This window comes from Mustela erminea, chromosome 19 (assembly GCF_009829155.1).
Source record: "Mustela erminea isolate mMusErm1 chromosome 19, mMusErm1.Pri, whole genome shotgun sequence".
Taxonomy (NCBI): domain Eukaryota; kingdom Metazoa; phylum Chordata; class Mammalia; order Carnivora; family Mustelidae; genus Mustela; species Mustela erminea.
In genome coordinates, this window is record NC_045632.1 from 12,894,653 (window position 1) to 12,909,551 (window position 14,899).

The following is a 14,899-nucleotide window of genomic DNA, read 5'->3' on the forward strand; positions in this document are numbered from 1 at the left end:
ATTGTCTTGCGCCTATGAAAGGCATGTCTAAATACTCATATTGAGTCGAGAAATTATGTGATCAAAGATGCTGTCTTGGTGTATTGAGAGTAACAAAATTTTCTATTTTAGTCTCCAGATTCCTGCAATTCAAATAAAACAGCCACAGTATCCCCTTTAAACTGATGAAATGGTTTCCACTGACTTAAACTTGGGTATTATTTTCCTCACTCAGGCTGGACTTGGGAGCCTTGGGAGTGCCTTACTTCTTTGTCTTTCTATCTTTACCTCACTCACGAGGCGCATGTTGAGGCCCACAGACTTGATTCTCGTCAGGGCAGTCACAGCTGACACCGTGGTTCTTTTTTCTTTTTCTTTTTCTTTTTTTAAGATTTTATTTGTTTATTTGACAGACAGAGAGCACAAGTAGGCGGGGGGGGGGGGGGGACAGGCTCCCTGCTGAGCAGAGAGCCTCATGTGGGGCTTATCCCAGGACCCTGGGGTCATGACCTGAGTCGAAGGCAGAGGCTTTAACCCACTGAGCCCCCCAGGCGCCCCAACCATGAGTCTTTTTTAGGATCCCTCAGACAATGGCAGCATTTGGGTTGGAATCTTTCCTGGATGAAGCTGGACATGGGTTGGTCTTCTCTTCTCACCAAGTGGCCAGAAGGCTTTCTCTCAGCACCACCTGCCTTCACAGCGGCTTCCAGGCCAGTAAGCTCAATGCTAACACCTCCATGTGGTCAGCTCAGGGTACAATCCCCAAAGTGCACTGGCTTTTGCTGTTTCCTCTGCTGGATGCTGCATCTCCTGTTATATATCTTTACTGCTTTGCATGTTACTGAACCAAGAAAGAGAAAAAACATGAGTTTGGAAAAAACGTACGAATACTATAATTCACCCATTTTGATCAAATCTGTAGTCTTACTCCATGAGGTCATGTTCTCCTTTGTTATGTCACTTGTTTGGGCCTCGTGGCCTGGTCTCCTGGCTCCATCGTCCTTGTCCTGCTCAGGCACAAGCAGCGAGTCCAATACATTCACAGCAACAACCCTTTCTCTAGACCTTCCCACACGGACCGTCCTGATCCTGGTGAGCATGTTCATCTCCTTTTATTTCCTCTCTTCCATTTGGTCTTCATGCGTAGCACTTACTGTGAACCCAACCCACTGGTTGACTAATACCTGTGCACTGGCATCTTCTGGCTTCCCAGCATTCAGCCCCTTCGTGCTCCTTGCGTGTGACGCCCGCGCCTCCCGATTTTCTGCTTTCTGGTGAAGGAAGTGATTTTTCCAAGTATGGTCTCCAGATGGTAAGTTCCTTATAGGGCATCCTATAATTTAGTTAAGTATTTATTTGATCATTGTGTGTGTGTGTGTTTACACATAAAACACTCATGTTTTCTGCCAGATGATATATTATCCCATAGGGATCAGTATGGAATAAGCAAAAACAACCTTGGCCTCATACCATGTATATGATTGTCCAAAATGAACATGGTATGAATATGACAATGACTTTCTAAAATTGCATCTGCTATTCTTTGGAGAATATCAGGCAATAAGATAATGACTTGGGGGAGATTTTCAGCTTTCGGGAGTTCAGGAGTGGAAACTCACTGTTGATTCAACTCTGAAGTGACATCCAAAAGATTTACTGCATTGTTAAAGCATATTGGGTGAAAAATGTTTCAAGGGAACAGAAAATGACTGGGGAATATCCTAAATTGGTACAACACAGGTGGACTTCAAAGAGTGAAAAGAGGGGTGCCTGGGTGGCTCAGTGGGTTAAGCCTCTGCCTTAGGCTCAGGTCATGATCCCAGGATCCTGGGACTGAGTCCTGCATCAGGCTCCCTGCTCAGCGGGGAGCCTGCTTCTCCTTCTCCAACACCCCCTGGTTGTGTTCCCTCTCTCACTTTGTCTCCCTCTGTCAAAAAAAAAAAAAAAAAAAAAAGAGTGAAAAGAAGTTCATGATGTTTAGCAGAGTATGTGGCATACAATGTGGCGAGGCAGGCAAGTAGGTGATATCTTCTGGCAGGTGTTGGAGGTCATGTCAATGATCAACACCTTTCATAGGAGGGTGCCTGGGTGGCTCAGTGGGTTGAGCCACTGCCTTTGGCTCAGGTCATGATCTCAGGGTCCTGGGATCGAGTCCTGCATCAGGCTCTCTGCTCAGCAGGGAGCCTGCTTCCCCCCCACCCCGCCCGCCGCCCACCCCGCCCGCCGCCCACCCCCGCTTTCTCTGCCTGACTCTCTGTCTACTTGTGATCTCTGTCTGTGAAATAAACAAATAAAATCTTTAAAAAAAAAAAAACCTTTCATAGGAAAGATCATGGGTCACTGAGAATTTTTGTCCAGTGAAATAATCAAAATTGTGATAAAAAATAAAAAATAATTTAATTAAAATAAAATTTAGTACACATTATAACTTAGCCTTCTTTGACCTTACTTTACAATATTTTTTCATTTCAAAAATAGGTGGTAAAATAATGCACTTCCTATTTAGCAATATTTAAGGGTCAAAGCTAAGAAAGAGTCTCTCCTTGACCAAACTTTAGCCAGGTTCCTGTCAGGAATCCTATTCACAACTAGACCTCAACATTTGGACTTCTGCGCCCATCTTTGCATTGCCCAGTTTTAACAAGAATCCTATTAAGTTGCTTTAGCCAGAAACCATCCCTGCTTAATAGCTGATAACCCTTGATATCTGATCAAATTGCTCATCCTACCATCCCCCAGATGGTACTGATCACCTTTGCCTGCTTTCAGCCAGAATCCCCCTTACCCCTGAAGTTTTTTCTCAGTACTTTTCCATCCACTGACTCCCACACTGCCTCTTGGCTATGAACCCCTAGTTGTTCATACTCTATTTGGAATTGAGCCAAGTTCTATACTGGGCTCTCTTTCCACTATTACAACAGTTCCTGATTAAAAGCTGGTTTTGCTCCTTTACCTACTGTTCAGCTCTGGTTTTCTTTAATAGATCATGAAAGTTATCATTCTTTATGAAGTAAAACTGAGTTTTAGAAAAGTTTTTTGTTGTTGGTACTTAAAGGAAACTTTCAAAGAGTTCCATTTTTATTTAACCTTTATTTTCCATCTTTAAATAATCACTTGGGATGCCTGGGTGGCTCAGTTGGTTAAGCGTCTGCCTTCAGCTCAGATCATGATCCCAGAGTCCTGGGATCCAGTCCCACAACCAGCTTCTTGGTCAGCAGGGAGCCTCCTTCTCCCTCTGCCTGCCACTCCCCATGCTAACTTCAAAAATATAATACTTGGTCTTTAAAAAATATATGTGGCTAAATGTATATTTCTGTACTATGTCTATAACTAAAATTGTATTAAAATAAATTTTATTATATATATCTAAATATATATATATAGATATATATTTAAGAGAGAGGGCATGGGAGAGGCAGAGGGAGAGAGGGAGAGAATTTTAAGCAGGTTCTACACCCAGCACAGAGCCCAACATGGGGCTCGATCTCATGACTCTGAGATCATGACGTGAGTCGAAATCAAAAGTTGGATGCTTAACTGACTAAGCCATCCAGACACCCCTATTATATTTTTTGCAAGTATCTAATGTAAAATAGTTTAATGTATATAAAAATAAAACATATGCTTAACTTATCTAAATATCATGTTAATCCAATATATTTAAGCAGCCTGTCTGTTATGAATGATAAATCATAATGAAAATATTCTGGCTTCTAGTAAACTCAAGAGAAACATTGTATCTTACAGAGAGAGCTGTCCTTTTTCTTCATTAGACCATTGTCCTCTAATTGAAAATCTGCATGTTTTCTTTAGGGAGTTTAACGTGTGTTAATATTTTTTATTGCCTCAAGGTTTTATATAAGCACTTAGTGGCTTACCTTAAATGGGGAGCTCCATTACCTAGAATATTGAATCATTTAAAGGTTTCCTGAAGAAAATTGCCTGCCCTAAATCATCCCAGTGCTAGGTATCAGGCAACTAGGGACCACGCTTATAACCCAAAGCCCACTGGAATTATTCAGACTAGCCAGTTTTCAGCTGTTTGCTCCACCCTGCCTTGCCTTTCCTGTAGAAAACACAATACAGTCTCACAGCTAGGCCTTCCCTTGGCTCCTGCATTGTGTCCTAACCAAAACCTGTGGCCTGTTCCCTCTGTGGCGTTTTGTGGTATGCTATGGCTCTCATTTCTAGGGAAATGGTGAATAACATTAAACTTTTCTCTCAGTGACATTGACCTATCCATGTTGTCACTAAGTCACCTTTATAAACTAAGACATGGGCTCAAATCAGCCTCCCTTGGCTGTATAATGCTACATGTTATACCCCATTTCTTGGTGCCCTCATCTTTCTTTTCTGTTGTGCCTACCACATTCTAACATTGTACATAATTCAGTATATATTTTGTATTTCTTCCTCTATCTTTCTTGAATATGTAGAATGTAAGCTCCTTGAAGGCTGGGGACTTTATCTCTTGTTTTCAATTTTGAAACATGCCCTTAAGATAGTGCCTAAAATTCAGTAGGTGTTCATTGAATGTTTGTTAGAGCCGTGAACAGACATGGTGTTACAATATTCTTGTACATCTTCATCATTCTGGCAACACTTTTTTATTTTGTTTATTATGTTTTGGGTGGGCAGCAAAGCAAGATTTATTGAGTGATAGTACAAAGCTCCCAAAGAGGGAGGGGACTAGAGAAGTTTGCCCTTTGGTAACACTTCTAAATATTTGAATTCTCCTTCAAAGTAGATATTCAACATTTACAAGATATTCAACATTTTCAAGAATGGAATGAAATTACATTTTGGAGACTAAACCTTCCTGTATTCAATGTTTCAGACCCCATGTATGCTCAGCCTCATTCTCTCACTTCTCAGACTTTGATGTTTCCAACTTAATTTTTGCTGACATCTTAACCGTTTTCACTTGTCACAGATATGTCCCCTGGGAGCCATTTTTTTAGTATATTTGTGCATAACCACAGAATTATATTACTAGCTTTCAGTAATTTAAACAATTCATAAATGTTTTCTTTCTTCCTTCCTTCCTTGCCTTCCTCCCTTTCTTTTTCTTTCCTTCTTTGCTTTCCTTCTTTCCCTCCTTCCTTCCTTCCCTTCTCGTCTTTCCCCTCCCTTGACCCTTCCTCTCCTCTTCTTCACCGTTTACCAAAAATAATCTCCAATCCCAATTCAGACACTGTTCTGTAATTGCAAGTGAAGTGAAAATCACTTCCTAGCAAAGAAATGAGATCATGATGCTCTAAATTTTTATTTGTGGGTCAGATGGTCTCCTTTGCACATTTACTGCCACCAGCCCTGGCACATCAAAAAGCATTTATAATGGCCCTTTTCAGATGGGCGGCATATTCCTAGAGGGAAATCAGTATATCTCAGTTTTAGGCTGAGGAGCGTTTGAATTACAGGGTGCTGCACCCCGGCTGGCCACCATGAGCGCCCCCACCGGTAGGAAAGTGCCTTCGTTGGCGGATTAACCCTTCCCAGAGTCCGCCCTGGCCCTGTCCGCTGACCTGACCTCTGATCCCGGGTCCCTGACCAAGCCAAAGAGCCCAAAACCGATTTAAAGCTTCAATCTACATGGATCTAAAAAGCAGCAAGGAAATACGAGTGGACTGTGAGTGGACTCAAGATGATATTGCACATGATATGTCCGTGTGGTTTTGTGGCTTTGGGGAATATCTACAAGAACGCTCCCACACTCTTCGGGTACCCACCCCCAGCGGACTACAAGGTACCGAAGCAGGGCCAAAGCCCCGTCCCGTCCTTTGAGCCTGGAGGCACCATTTCCCAGCGTCCCTCGCGGGAGCACGCTGCCCAACCCCAGCCCCTGCCGGGAGAACTCCGACGGTCACGAGGGCCAATTCCCCAGGGAAACTACAGTACCCAGAAGTCTCTGCGCAGCACGGATGCGGCACCATTAAAGGCGCGCGCAAGCCGTCTGGGCGGGACTTCCGGCGTCTTCCTCGCGGCGGACATTTTGTTCGCTCCTGGTGGAGCTCTCGGAGCGGAGCTTTGGGAACGCCAGTACGGTTCAGAGTGACTGAAGCTGAAAGGCACGGGAGGAAACCTTGTGTCCATTGCAGAAAAGCTCGGGGGTGGCAGCAAGCGCGAAGGCTCCGCGGCCAGGGCCAGCCCACGGCGGCGCGTGAGTCCCGACCTGGGACTCCTCACGGGTCCCTGTGGTCCAGATTGTGATGGCGGCGGCCGCGGTGATGGATCCCGCGTAGGTGGGTACTTTGTTCCCTGGACCCTGAGGCGTTTCGGTCCTTCACTCTGAATCACGAAGTCACGGAAGAGCGGCGCCTGTTGAGGTCGATGCAGCTCCGGCTCCGGTGTTGTGGGCCGTGGGGGCGTTGGTGTGGGGAGCCCCTTCCTAGCAGCCGGTGCGGTGAGCCGTCGAAGTGTCCCTGGGCGACCGACGATCATGAGCAAAGGCTTGGAGGCGCGGCTGAGCCGGAGGACTCCGGAAACCGGGCCCTGGGGTTTGCAGGGAGCCTAGAAGGCGAGCGGCGGCCCTGCGTGGAAAGGCTGCGTGAGCCGAGGGTGCCCTCGGGCGGACCACTGGGAGCCGTGGGGGAGCATGATGTGAGCTGGCTTAGGCAGGTGGGTCGCGGCGGGCTGGCTGACCGGCGAGGAGGCCGCCCACTCCCGGAGTGTTGTGGCTGCACCAGAGCTGCAGCGGGAGGTGGGAGGTGGAGAAGGGGATGGTAGAGGTGAAACCGACGGGATTCTTGTCGCGTCGGGTAACGGCGGTGCGGGAAGACCGAGTTGAGGGCCGGAGCAGTTTGTGTCTCGGGGAATGCATTTTGGACGTTGCCCATGGGCATCTGGCCGTGCGTCAGGGATTCTGGCGGGGGCTGTGTTGGAGACCACTGAGGGGTGAGGCCCCAGGTCGAAGCCTGGAGGTGAGATGCGCAAGAACGATATTTTTTTTTTTAAAGATTTTATTTATTTATTTGACAGAGAGAAATCACAAGTAGATGGAGAGGCAGGCAGAGAGAGAGAGAGGGAAGCAGGCTCTCTGCTGAGCAGGGAGCCCGATGCGGGACTCGATCCCAGGACTCTGAGATCATGACCTGAGCCGAAGGCAGCGGCTTAACCCACTGAGCCACCCAGGCGCCCGCGCAAGAACGATATTAACGGTGTTTTTATCTCAGGTGGTTCTTGAGGCGAGAGATTGGAGGGCGGGGGAAGGGGTCATCCTTCATCCCCTCCAGAGGGAAGCATGGGAAGGAGTTCTGGCTGGTCTCCGCGGGAGGAGAGGACCGTGGGTTTTAAGGAGCCCGGCCTGAGCCGCAGAGGCAGGCGTGACGCGCTATCGGTTTGCCGTTCCGTGGACTCAGCAGCGGCACGGCCTGTGGAGGAGACGAAAAGCCAGCCTCAGCCAGATCCAGGGCCCTGGTACCCCAGTTCCCCAGCTCTCAGGCGAGCAGAGATCATGGACATCTCTCATGAGGGGCCACCAGCAGGCTCACCTTCGGGGGTGTGTACCAGGTAGGCTGGTTTGGTGACAGGACTAATGCGCACTTGGCAGGTGTACAGGCCCTTAAGATTTTTAGATGGATAGATATGATAAATTTATACTCATGATGCTTAATAGTGGTTGACGCGCTTGCCTCTGAGCGTTTGATTAAGATGGAAGTCTTAAATACCACGTTTTCTTAGAAGATTAAAAATAAATCCTAAATATCAAAAACCTATCCCTTCATTTGCTCCAAAACCATTTGGAAAAATGTGAATGAAGCTTGTGGACGGTAAAAGCTAATTCAAGGACCCTTGCTTGTACTAACGGTGTGTGATAGGAGCAGTAGCCCTGTAGGGTGGATGCCACTGTTAGCCCTGCTTTACAGAGGAGGACACTGCAGCACGTCTGTTCATGGACGCCTATCTGATGGGAGGCAGCACTAAAGTCTTAACGTCTGACATTAGACTTTCCGAAATCATCCTCACCAAAGGGCAGGTCAGGAGTTAGGGCCATAGTTCAGTCCCCAGTACCCCACTCTGGTAACCTGCCACTCTCAACTCCTTCTCTTTGCCAGGTTGCCCTGATGGTAGCAGCACTGGGGATCTCTGTATAGGTGAGTGCAGAGCATGCAGGTCCTCATTCATCACTCCCCACTTGGCCATGATCTTGGCAACCCCAGATGGCAGATGGTGGTGTCTTAGGACTCTTCACCTACCCTACCCTACACTTGATGTTGAGTTTGGGGATGCTGGTGTCACTAATGGTCTTTTGCCTTGAATTGAGTGCAGTGGGGTGAAGTGTGGAACAGTGCCCCAGACCCAAGAACCAGCATGTGCAGAAGCATCACTTGAGGCTTAACCAAGAGTATTTAGGGAGCCTCAGGTCTCCATTATGTCTAGCTTGATCAGAGAGTAGTATTCAACTCAGGAATGGCACCTTGTGGAACTGGGCTTCTGTTTTGAGAATGGTGGGAGCCATGGAAGGTTTGGAGCAGAGGAGGGAGTCATCTGGCTCTGGTCTCAACAGGCTTCTTCTGACTGTACAGTGAACAAGAGACTTTGGGGTGAGGAAGGAGCACTGTTTATGATGGCTGGACTAGACTGGATGCTCTGGAAGTGTGGGACAATTACTTGGATTCTGGTCCGTCTTTTTTTGTTCGTTTTTGTTTTTCTTTAAGTAGGGTTAACCAGATTTTCTGATGTGGATGATGAGAGAAACAATGGGAAGAGTCAGGGATGACTCCACAGCTTTCAAAGTTTTGGGCCTAAGCAGGTATAAGGATGGGAAAATTTTCCATTGAGATGGTGAAAAGTTTGGTGGTGGGAGTAACTTTCAGAAGTAATACCAAGAATTAGGCTTTGTGGGGCGCCTGGGAGGCTCAGTCTTAGGCATCTGCCTTCAGCTCAGGTCATGACCCCAAGGTCCTCGGATTGAGTCCTGCATGGGGTCTCTGCTCGGAGGGAAGCCTGCTTCTCTCTCTCCCTCTCCCACTCCCCCTGCTTGTGTTCCCTCTCTGGCTGTGTCTTTCCCAGTCAAATAAATAAATAAATAAATAAAATGTTAAAAAAAAATTAAACTTTGACCATGTTGAATCTAAGTGGAGGTATAGGTAGACAGCTGGACACATAGGTTTTGATTTTAGAGGAGGGATTCAAGTCCACAGGGTGGCAGTCAGTATATGCATTGGAGTGGAGTTGCTTATCAGAGAACCTTTATGTCATAGTGGCAGTGCCATTAAGGGTCTGGAAGGGCGTGGACACAGCAAGCAGCCTGAGACAGGAGTCACCTAAGAGAGAGGAGAAGGGAGATTAGTGTCCATGGTAGAGGGAGAGGGTAGGATTTGGCAGGTGGTGAAGTCTTCCAGAGAGATTGTGGACAAGAGATGGGTGCTAGAGTAGAGAGCAGTGTTAGAGATGAGATGAAAGTGAGGCCAAAGCAGCTGCTTTCCCTTTTTGGTTTGCTTCCCAGGTATTTATAGTGACTTCATGGGATGTGGAAAGTTTCAGTCAAGCTGGTAGATGAGCTCAGGGGCAGAGTGGGCCAGCTGGCAGAGTAACTGCTTGCAGTAGAAGGACAGGGGGTGTGGGCTTTGAATGAGTGTTTCGTGTTAAGTGTTAAGCCTGTTGAAAATATAGTATCCTTAGTATGTGACCACAAAGTCAGAAGGGGCTAGAATTACCTGGTATCTGTATGTTGTTCTGGATTGCTGAAGTTGAATCAAGAAATAGGACCAGGAAGGGAGGATTTAAAAGCTGGGTTCAGGGGGCCCCTGGGTGGTTCCATCATTAAGTATCAGCCTTCCGCTCAGGTAATGATCCCAGGGTACTGGGATCGAGCCCCACATCGGGCTCTCTCGGCAGGAAGCCTGCTTCTCCCTCTTCCACTCCGCCTGCTTCTCTTCCCTCTCTCAGTGTGTGTCTCTCTCTGTCAAATAAACAAATAAAATCTTAGGAAGAAAAAAAAAAAAAGCTGGGTTCAGAGTTACATGGCAGTGAGGACCCCCTACTGGAGCCAGATGTGATCTTGGATGATTAACCAGGAATTCTCTGGATGCTGTGTGCAGATTTGCATGTGGGAGATGACCTATGTTGTGGGTATTCATAGACTTGAGGGAGCTATGGTCTAAAGAGTGATGTGTGCTAGAGATGGAATCTGAATTCGTAGTGAGGGCTTTAGGGAGAACTCTGAGCTCATATTTGTATATGAGAGACATGATCTCTAGACCTCAGGGAACTAGCTAGCAAAAGATCTGTCCGTCCCCCTCCTGTTGTTCTGGGCTGGACAAAATGATTACTAGGAAATGGGGAGAGTGAGTAGGCACCAGTCACAAGGGTCTGGTATCTGGCCTAAGTTGGGGAGCTGGGGAGGAAAGTGAATGTGTGGTGGGTAGACCAAGATTCCTGGGGAGAGCTGCTGTCCCTGTGCTTAGTCGTTGGCTTTATGCAGGGTCATGTGACTTTGAAGGATGTGTTTGTGTATTTCTCTTGGGAGCAGTGGGGACTGTGTGAGAAGACCCAGAGACCTGTGTCACAGTGCAGTGTTTTCTATGCTTTGTGCTTACGGTCTTCCTGGGTAAGGCCCCCATACCCCAGTTTTCTGGGCTTTGCTCTACTTTTTCTTCCCTTAAAGGTTGCCCTTTTCTTCGCATAGCTGTCATGGGCACTGCTGTTTTCCTTCTCTAAGATAGATTTTCGGGCTGCTGAGGCTCAGCTGTGTATTGCCTCCTTTACTCCCTATGCTCCCCCACCCCTGCTGCCCCAGATTATCACCAGGAAGGGTTTGAGGGTCAGGGATTAGTAGTCAGCCCGGTGGACTACCCTCCTGCCCTTTCCCTGACTGTATGGCTCTGCCTACATTCATAATACCTCTGTACTCTAGACTCTGCCCCTTTTCTGTAATTGGCATTTTCTTGGGCCTACCTGTGTCATAAATTGCTGTGATGGTCACTGCTGTGAGGCCCAGTGTGCTGATCTTGCAGAAACATTACTGATGTTCATTTTGTAATATTTAGTTGTCTTAATATCCTGTGGTGAGCTGCTCTGGGCCACAGCTTTCCTCCTTGCCCTGTCTTTCCTCTATGATTTGTTTCTTCCAGATCCTTTATGGTTCCTGAACTTAGTAAGGGAAAGAACTCAGTGCCTGAGAGGTCATGACTCTAGCCATGGCAGGAGGGACGTGGACAGGCCCTGGTGAGTGGGAGCTTGGGGAGGGTGTAACTTCAGGGTTGGGTTCAAATAATACCAGAAGCCTGTCCTTGCCCCACTCCTATTTGGTGCCTAGGTTATAAACCGTACCTGTTTCTGTCTTTTTCTCCTCATTCTGGACATTCTACACACTTGTCATTTTTTTTTTAATTTTTATTTTTTAAATTATGAACATATAATGTATTATTTGTTTCAGGGGTACAGGTGTGATCCATCACACTTGTCATTTCTGGTCTGACCTCTGACCCAGGGCTGTCCACGCCCTCTCACCAGTGCTCTCTACTGCTCCTTCTGCAGTGCTCTTCTGTGTTGGACAGTGTTCACGTGCCCTGAGACATACATATGTCCTTAAATAACTCCTGAATACCACTTGCTCATTTTAGATCCGATTTCCCAGGCCTAGACGTACATTCTGTATAGTGCTCACCAGTAGCCAAGGCCCTTCTAAAAATCATTTGCAGAAGAGTAAATTGGACATTTCTGCTTCCCAGTTCTCTCTGAGCGCACCCTGTCCTTGTGTCTTTGTCCCTTGGGAAGTCTTTCTCATTCTATCACCGTTTGAGGCCCAATATTGCAAAGCAGCTTTTTCTTTAACCTGATGCCACATCCGCTGTCCTGCCAGCAGCCCCATACACTAAATCCTGGGTATACTAGACACATCTGCGATGGGGTTGCTCCTTCCCACCAAAGTCATCATGCACTTCAACAGCATTTTTTCTGCCTTCAGGTTGTTGGTGTGCAGTGGAGGATGAAGAGGCGCCTTCTGAGCAGAGCATTTCTTTAGAAGTGTCACAAGATAGTCTCTCCAAGGCAGGTTCATCAGCCCAGATGGCTCACCCTTGTGACACATGTGGCCCCGTCTTGAAAGATATCTTGCACCTGGATGAACACCAGGAAACACACCAAGGACTGAAACCTTACACATGTGAGGCATGTGGGAGACAGTTCTGGTTCAGTGCAGACTTTCTTCAGCACCAGAAGCAGTACAATGTAGAGAAGCCCTTAAGAAGAGACAAAGGCAAGACTTCATTTGTGAAGAACTGTAGAGTTTGTGAAGAACCTCACCTGTCAGAAAAGCCTTTACGATGTGAGGAGGAGAACTTCCAGGCCAGTTTGGGCAGTCACCAGCAAAAGGCTAGCCACAGCAAGAAGAAGACAAGGAGCACCGAGAGCAGGGGGGCCTCTCACAGTGGACATACACATTACAGGTGCAGCGAATGTGGGAAGGCCTTCAACCGCAAAGACACACTCGTCCAGCACCATAGAATCCATACTGGAGAAAGGCCTTACGAGTGCAGTGAATGTGGGAAAGCCTTCAGCCGCAAAGCCACCCTTATCCAGCACCAGAGAATCCATACTGGAGAAAGGCCTTACGAGTGCAAAGAATGTGGGAAAGCCTTTAGTCGCAAAGACAACCTTACTCAGCACAAAAGAATCCACACTGGAGAAATGCCTTACAAGTGTAGTGAATGTGGAAAATATTTCAGCCATCACTCCAACCTAATTGTACACCAGAGAGTTCACAATGGAGCAAGGCCTTATAAGTGCAACAATTGTGGGAAGGTCTTCAGACACAAATCCACACTTGTTCAGCATGAGAGTATCCATACTGGAGAAAATCCTTATGTTTGCAGTGATTGTGGGAAATCCTTTGGCCACAAATACACCCTCATTAAACACCAGAGAATTCACACTGAGGCAAGGCCTTTTGAGTGCGTCGAATGTGGGAAATTCTTTAGTCGAAGCTCTGACTTTATTGCACACCAGAGAGTTCACACAGGGGAAAGGCCGTTTGTGTGCAGCAAGTGTGGAAAAGATTTCATCAGAACGTCTCACCTTGTTAGGCATCAAAAAGTTCACACTGGAGAAAGGCCATATGAGTGCAATGAATGTGGGAAAGCCTATAGTTTAAGCTCCCACCTCATTCGGCACCAGAAAGTTCACACTGCAGGGAGGCTGTAGGCCGGCTTTCAACGCAGCAGGACTCATAAGGAGAGGAACTCTGAGAGGACCCTTTGAGAGGAGGACATCAGTGAGGTGTTGTTCCTCCTATACAGCGTTAACACCTGAGATGGGTTATGAATGCCAGGTACAGGGAAGCTCTCGTGGGTTGCATTGCACTTTGAGACAGGTCCTTGCCAGATTTGTTACTCAATGCCTGTGGCGGACACCCATCTTAGCTCTATCAGCATACTTACCATAATGTCCTCAGGGAAGGTAGAATCCTGAATTAAATAAGACTTCTCATTTCTTCCCCCACTGACTGATTAAAGGTGTGGACCTTACTGTACGTCTTTAGCCAAGAGGATCTGAGTTGTGTTCTGGCTTACAGAAAAGGTTTACTTTCTTCCTGGACACTGTTGGTCTCATGTGGTACTTGTGACAGATTTTCCAGTCTCCAAGTCACCCATCCTGGAGAACTATTTGTCTTGCGTTGCTCTGGTTTCTGTGATAATAAAGACCTTTTTCTTATTTAAGCCATCGTTAATCTTGGACATTGTTTTTACTGTTTGGAATGGTTTGAAAACACTTAGGCCCTGCCAGACTGAAGAGATAAACAGTGGAGGGGGGGGATCCTCCAGTTTCCTGTGCCTCAAATGGAAGACCAGGTTGGCAAAGAACCATTCTCAGTCCAGTTCTGGTGTTGCTGACAAAAGCTTTTTAGGCGAGAGTTCAGGGCCTGATTTTGGCTGGATTTCAGAGTTATTTCAGGGCCCAGACATCACCCTGAGGGTGGTATGGAGGAAGGTTGTAACAGCCTTCAATATATTTGGCAGCAGCATGCAGTGAATGACTTATTTCCAAGATATATGCCATATTCCACAGCACTGTTGAGGGGAAGCTTTTCTGAGAACCTGCCAAGCGCCATAGGCCCTGAAGGCCAGAATCTGATCTGGTACCCAGGTTGGCTGCAAGACTTGCCATCCCGGGAAGGAAACAAAACCGTTGCAGAAACACTGGGTGTGAATAATTGGGTTTGGGGAGACTGCAGCAAATGAGAGTGGATGTGCCCATTTTAAAAAAAAAAAAAAAGCCACAAACACTCCTGGCACTGTGGCTGTATGAGATGGAGCTGCCTGGGAATTCTTAGCATCTCCAGGGCCATGTCACTGTAGCATCAGGGTCAGTGGCAGTGCAAAGAATGTAAAGTTTATAGATGTCTGTACCTCCGTGGGCTCTATACCTAGTGTCTTTGCTACATGAGCAAAGAACTCTGGGATAGACATTGTGGTCCAAGGATGTAGATTTTGTGACCAACCAGAGCTTTTGGTGACTCACTTGGAAACCGCTTTCAGTGCTTGCCTATTTTGTTGCTGGGGAAGAGGTTCTCTTTACAGGGCATTTGGAGAAAGAAGGTAGAGTCACTGTATTGATGCTTTCCAGTAGAAGTGGGAGACCCAGGTGTTGCAGTGGAATCAGTTTTTGCAGTTTCACATGCCATATACTGCACATACATGAAGTGTGCAATTTGTAATCCTTAATATCTGTATAAACGTAAGAAATCACCCAGCCGTTGTATTGGGCATATCCACCTCCAGAGTTACCTCATGGCCCTTCTTAAATCCCTCTCAGTGCCTTTCTTGATACTTCCTATCCCTTCCGTGAACAACCACTGATTCACTTTCAGCACAGATGAATTAGTCTTTTCTAGACTCTTATGTAAGTGGAATCTTAGAAGTTTATTAGGGTCCACTGTCTTCCAGGCAACATTATTTGGAGAATTCGTTGTGTAAAT

General features: G+C 46.8%; 1 protein-coding gene and 1 pseudogene across 3 annotated transcripts; both read left to right on the plus strand.

Annotated features, from left to right (window-relative positions):
• The first annotated feature begins 283 nt into the window (after positions 1–283).
• On the plus strand, positions 284–1,257 carry LOC116580114 (annotated as a pseudogene).
• Positions 1,258–6,130: 4,873 nt separating this feature from the next.
• LOC116579385 (zinc finger protein 134-like) lies at positions 6,131–13,640 on the plus strand. 3 transcript variants are annotated; one of them, XM_032324745.1, is made up of 5 exons: positions 6,131–6,899; positions 7,338–7,488; positions 8,034–8,072; positions 11,055–11,148; positions 11,891–11,991. In XM_032324745.1, the coding sequence occupies exons 1-5, from the start codon at positions 6,699–6,701 to the stop codon at positions 11,913–11,915; spliced, it is 510 nt and encodes a 169-aa protein (XP_032180636.1). In that variant the 5' UTR covers positions 6,131–6,698; the 3' UTR covers positions 11,916–11,991. The 3 variants fall into 3 exon arrangements, with proteins under 3 accessions (XP_032180636.1, XP_032180634.1, XP_032180635.1); XM_032324743.1 differs by lacking the exon at positions 11,055–11,148 and having other exon boundaries at positions 11,891–13,640; XM_032324744.1 differs by lacking the exon at positions 11,055–11,148 and having other exon boundaries at positions 6,131–6,221; positions 11,891–13,640.
• Positions 13,641–14,899: the final 1,259 nt, after the last annotated feature.

What these genes read in the sequence shown, in the direction of transcription:
- LOC116579385 (XM_032324743.1), top strand. Translation starts at nt 6,699, where the DNA reads ATGGTAGAGGTGAAACCGACGGGATTCTTGTCGCGTCGGGTAACGGCG. An exon ending in CCCCAGGTCGAAGCCTGGAG is followed by an intron (nt 6,900 to 7,337) that starts GTGAGATGCGCA and finishes CCGTGGACTCAG; the next exon opens with CAGCGGCACGGCCTGTGGAG. An exon ending in CCTTCGGGGGTGTGTACCAG is followed by an intron (nt 7,489 to 8,033) that starts GTAGGCTGGTTT and finishes TCTCTTTGCCAG; the next exon opens with GTTGCCCTGATGGTAGCAGC.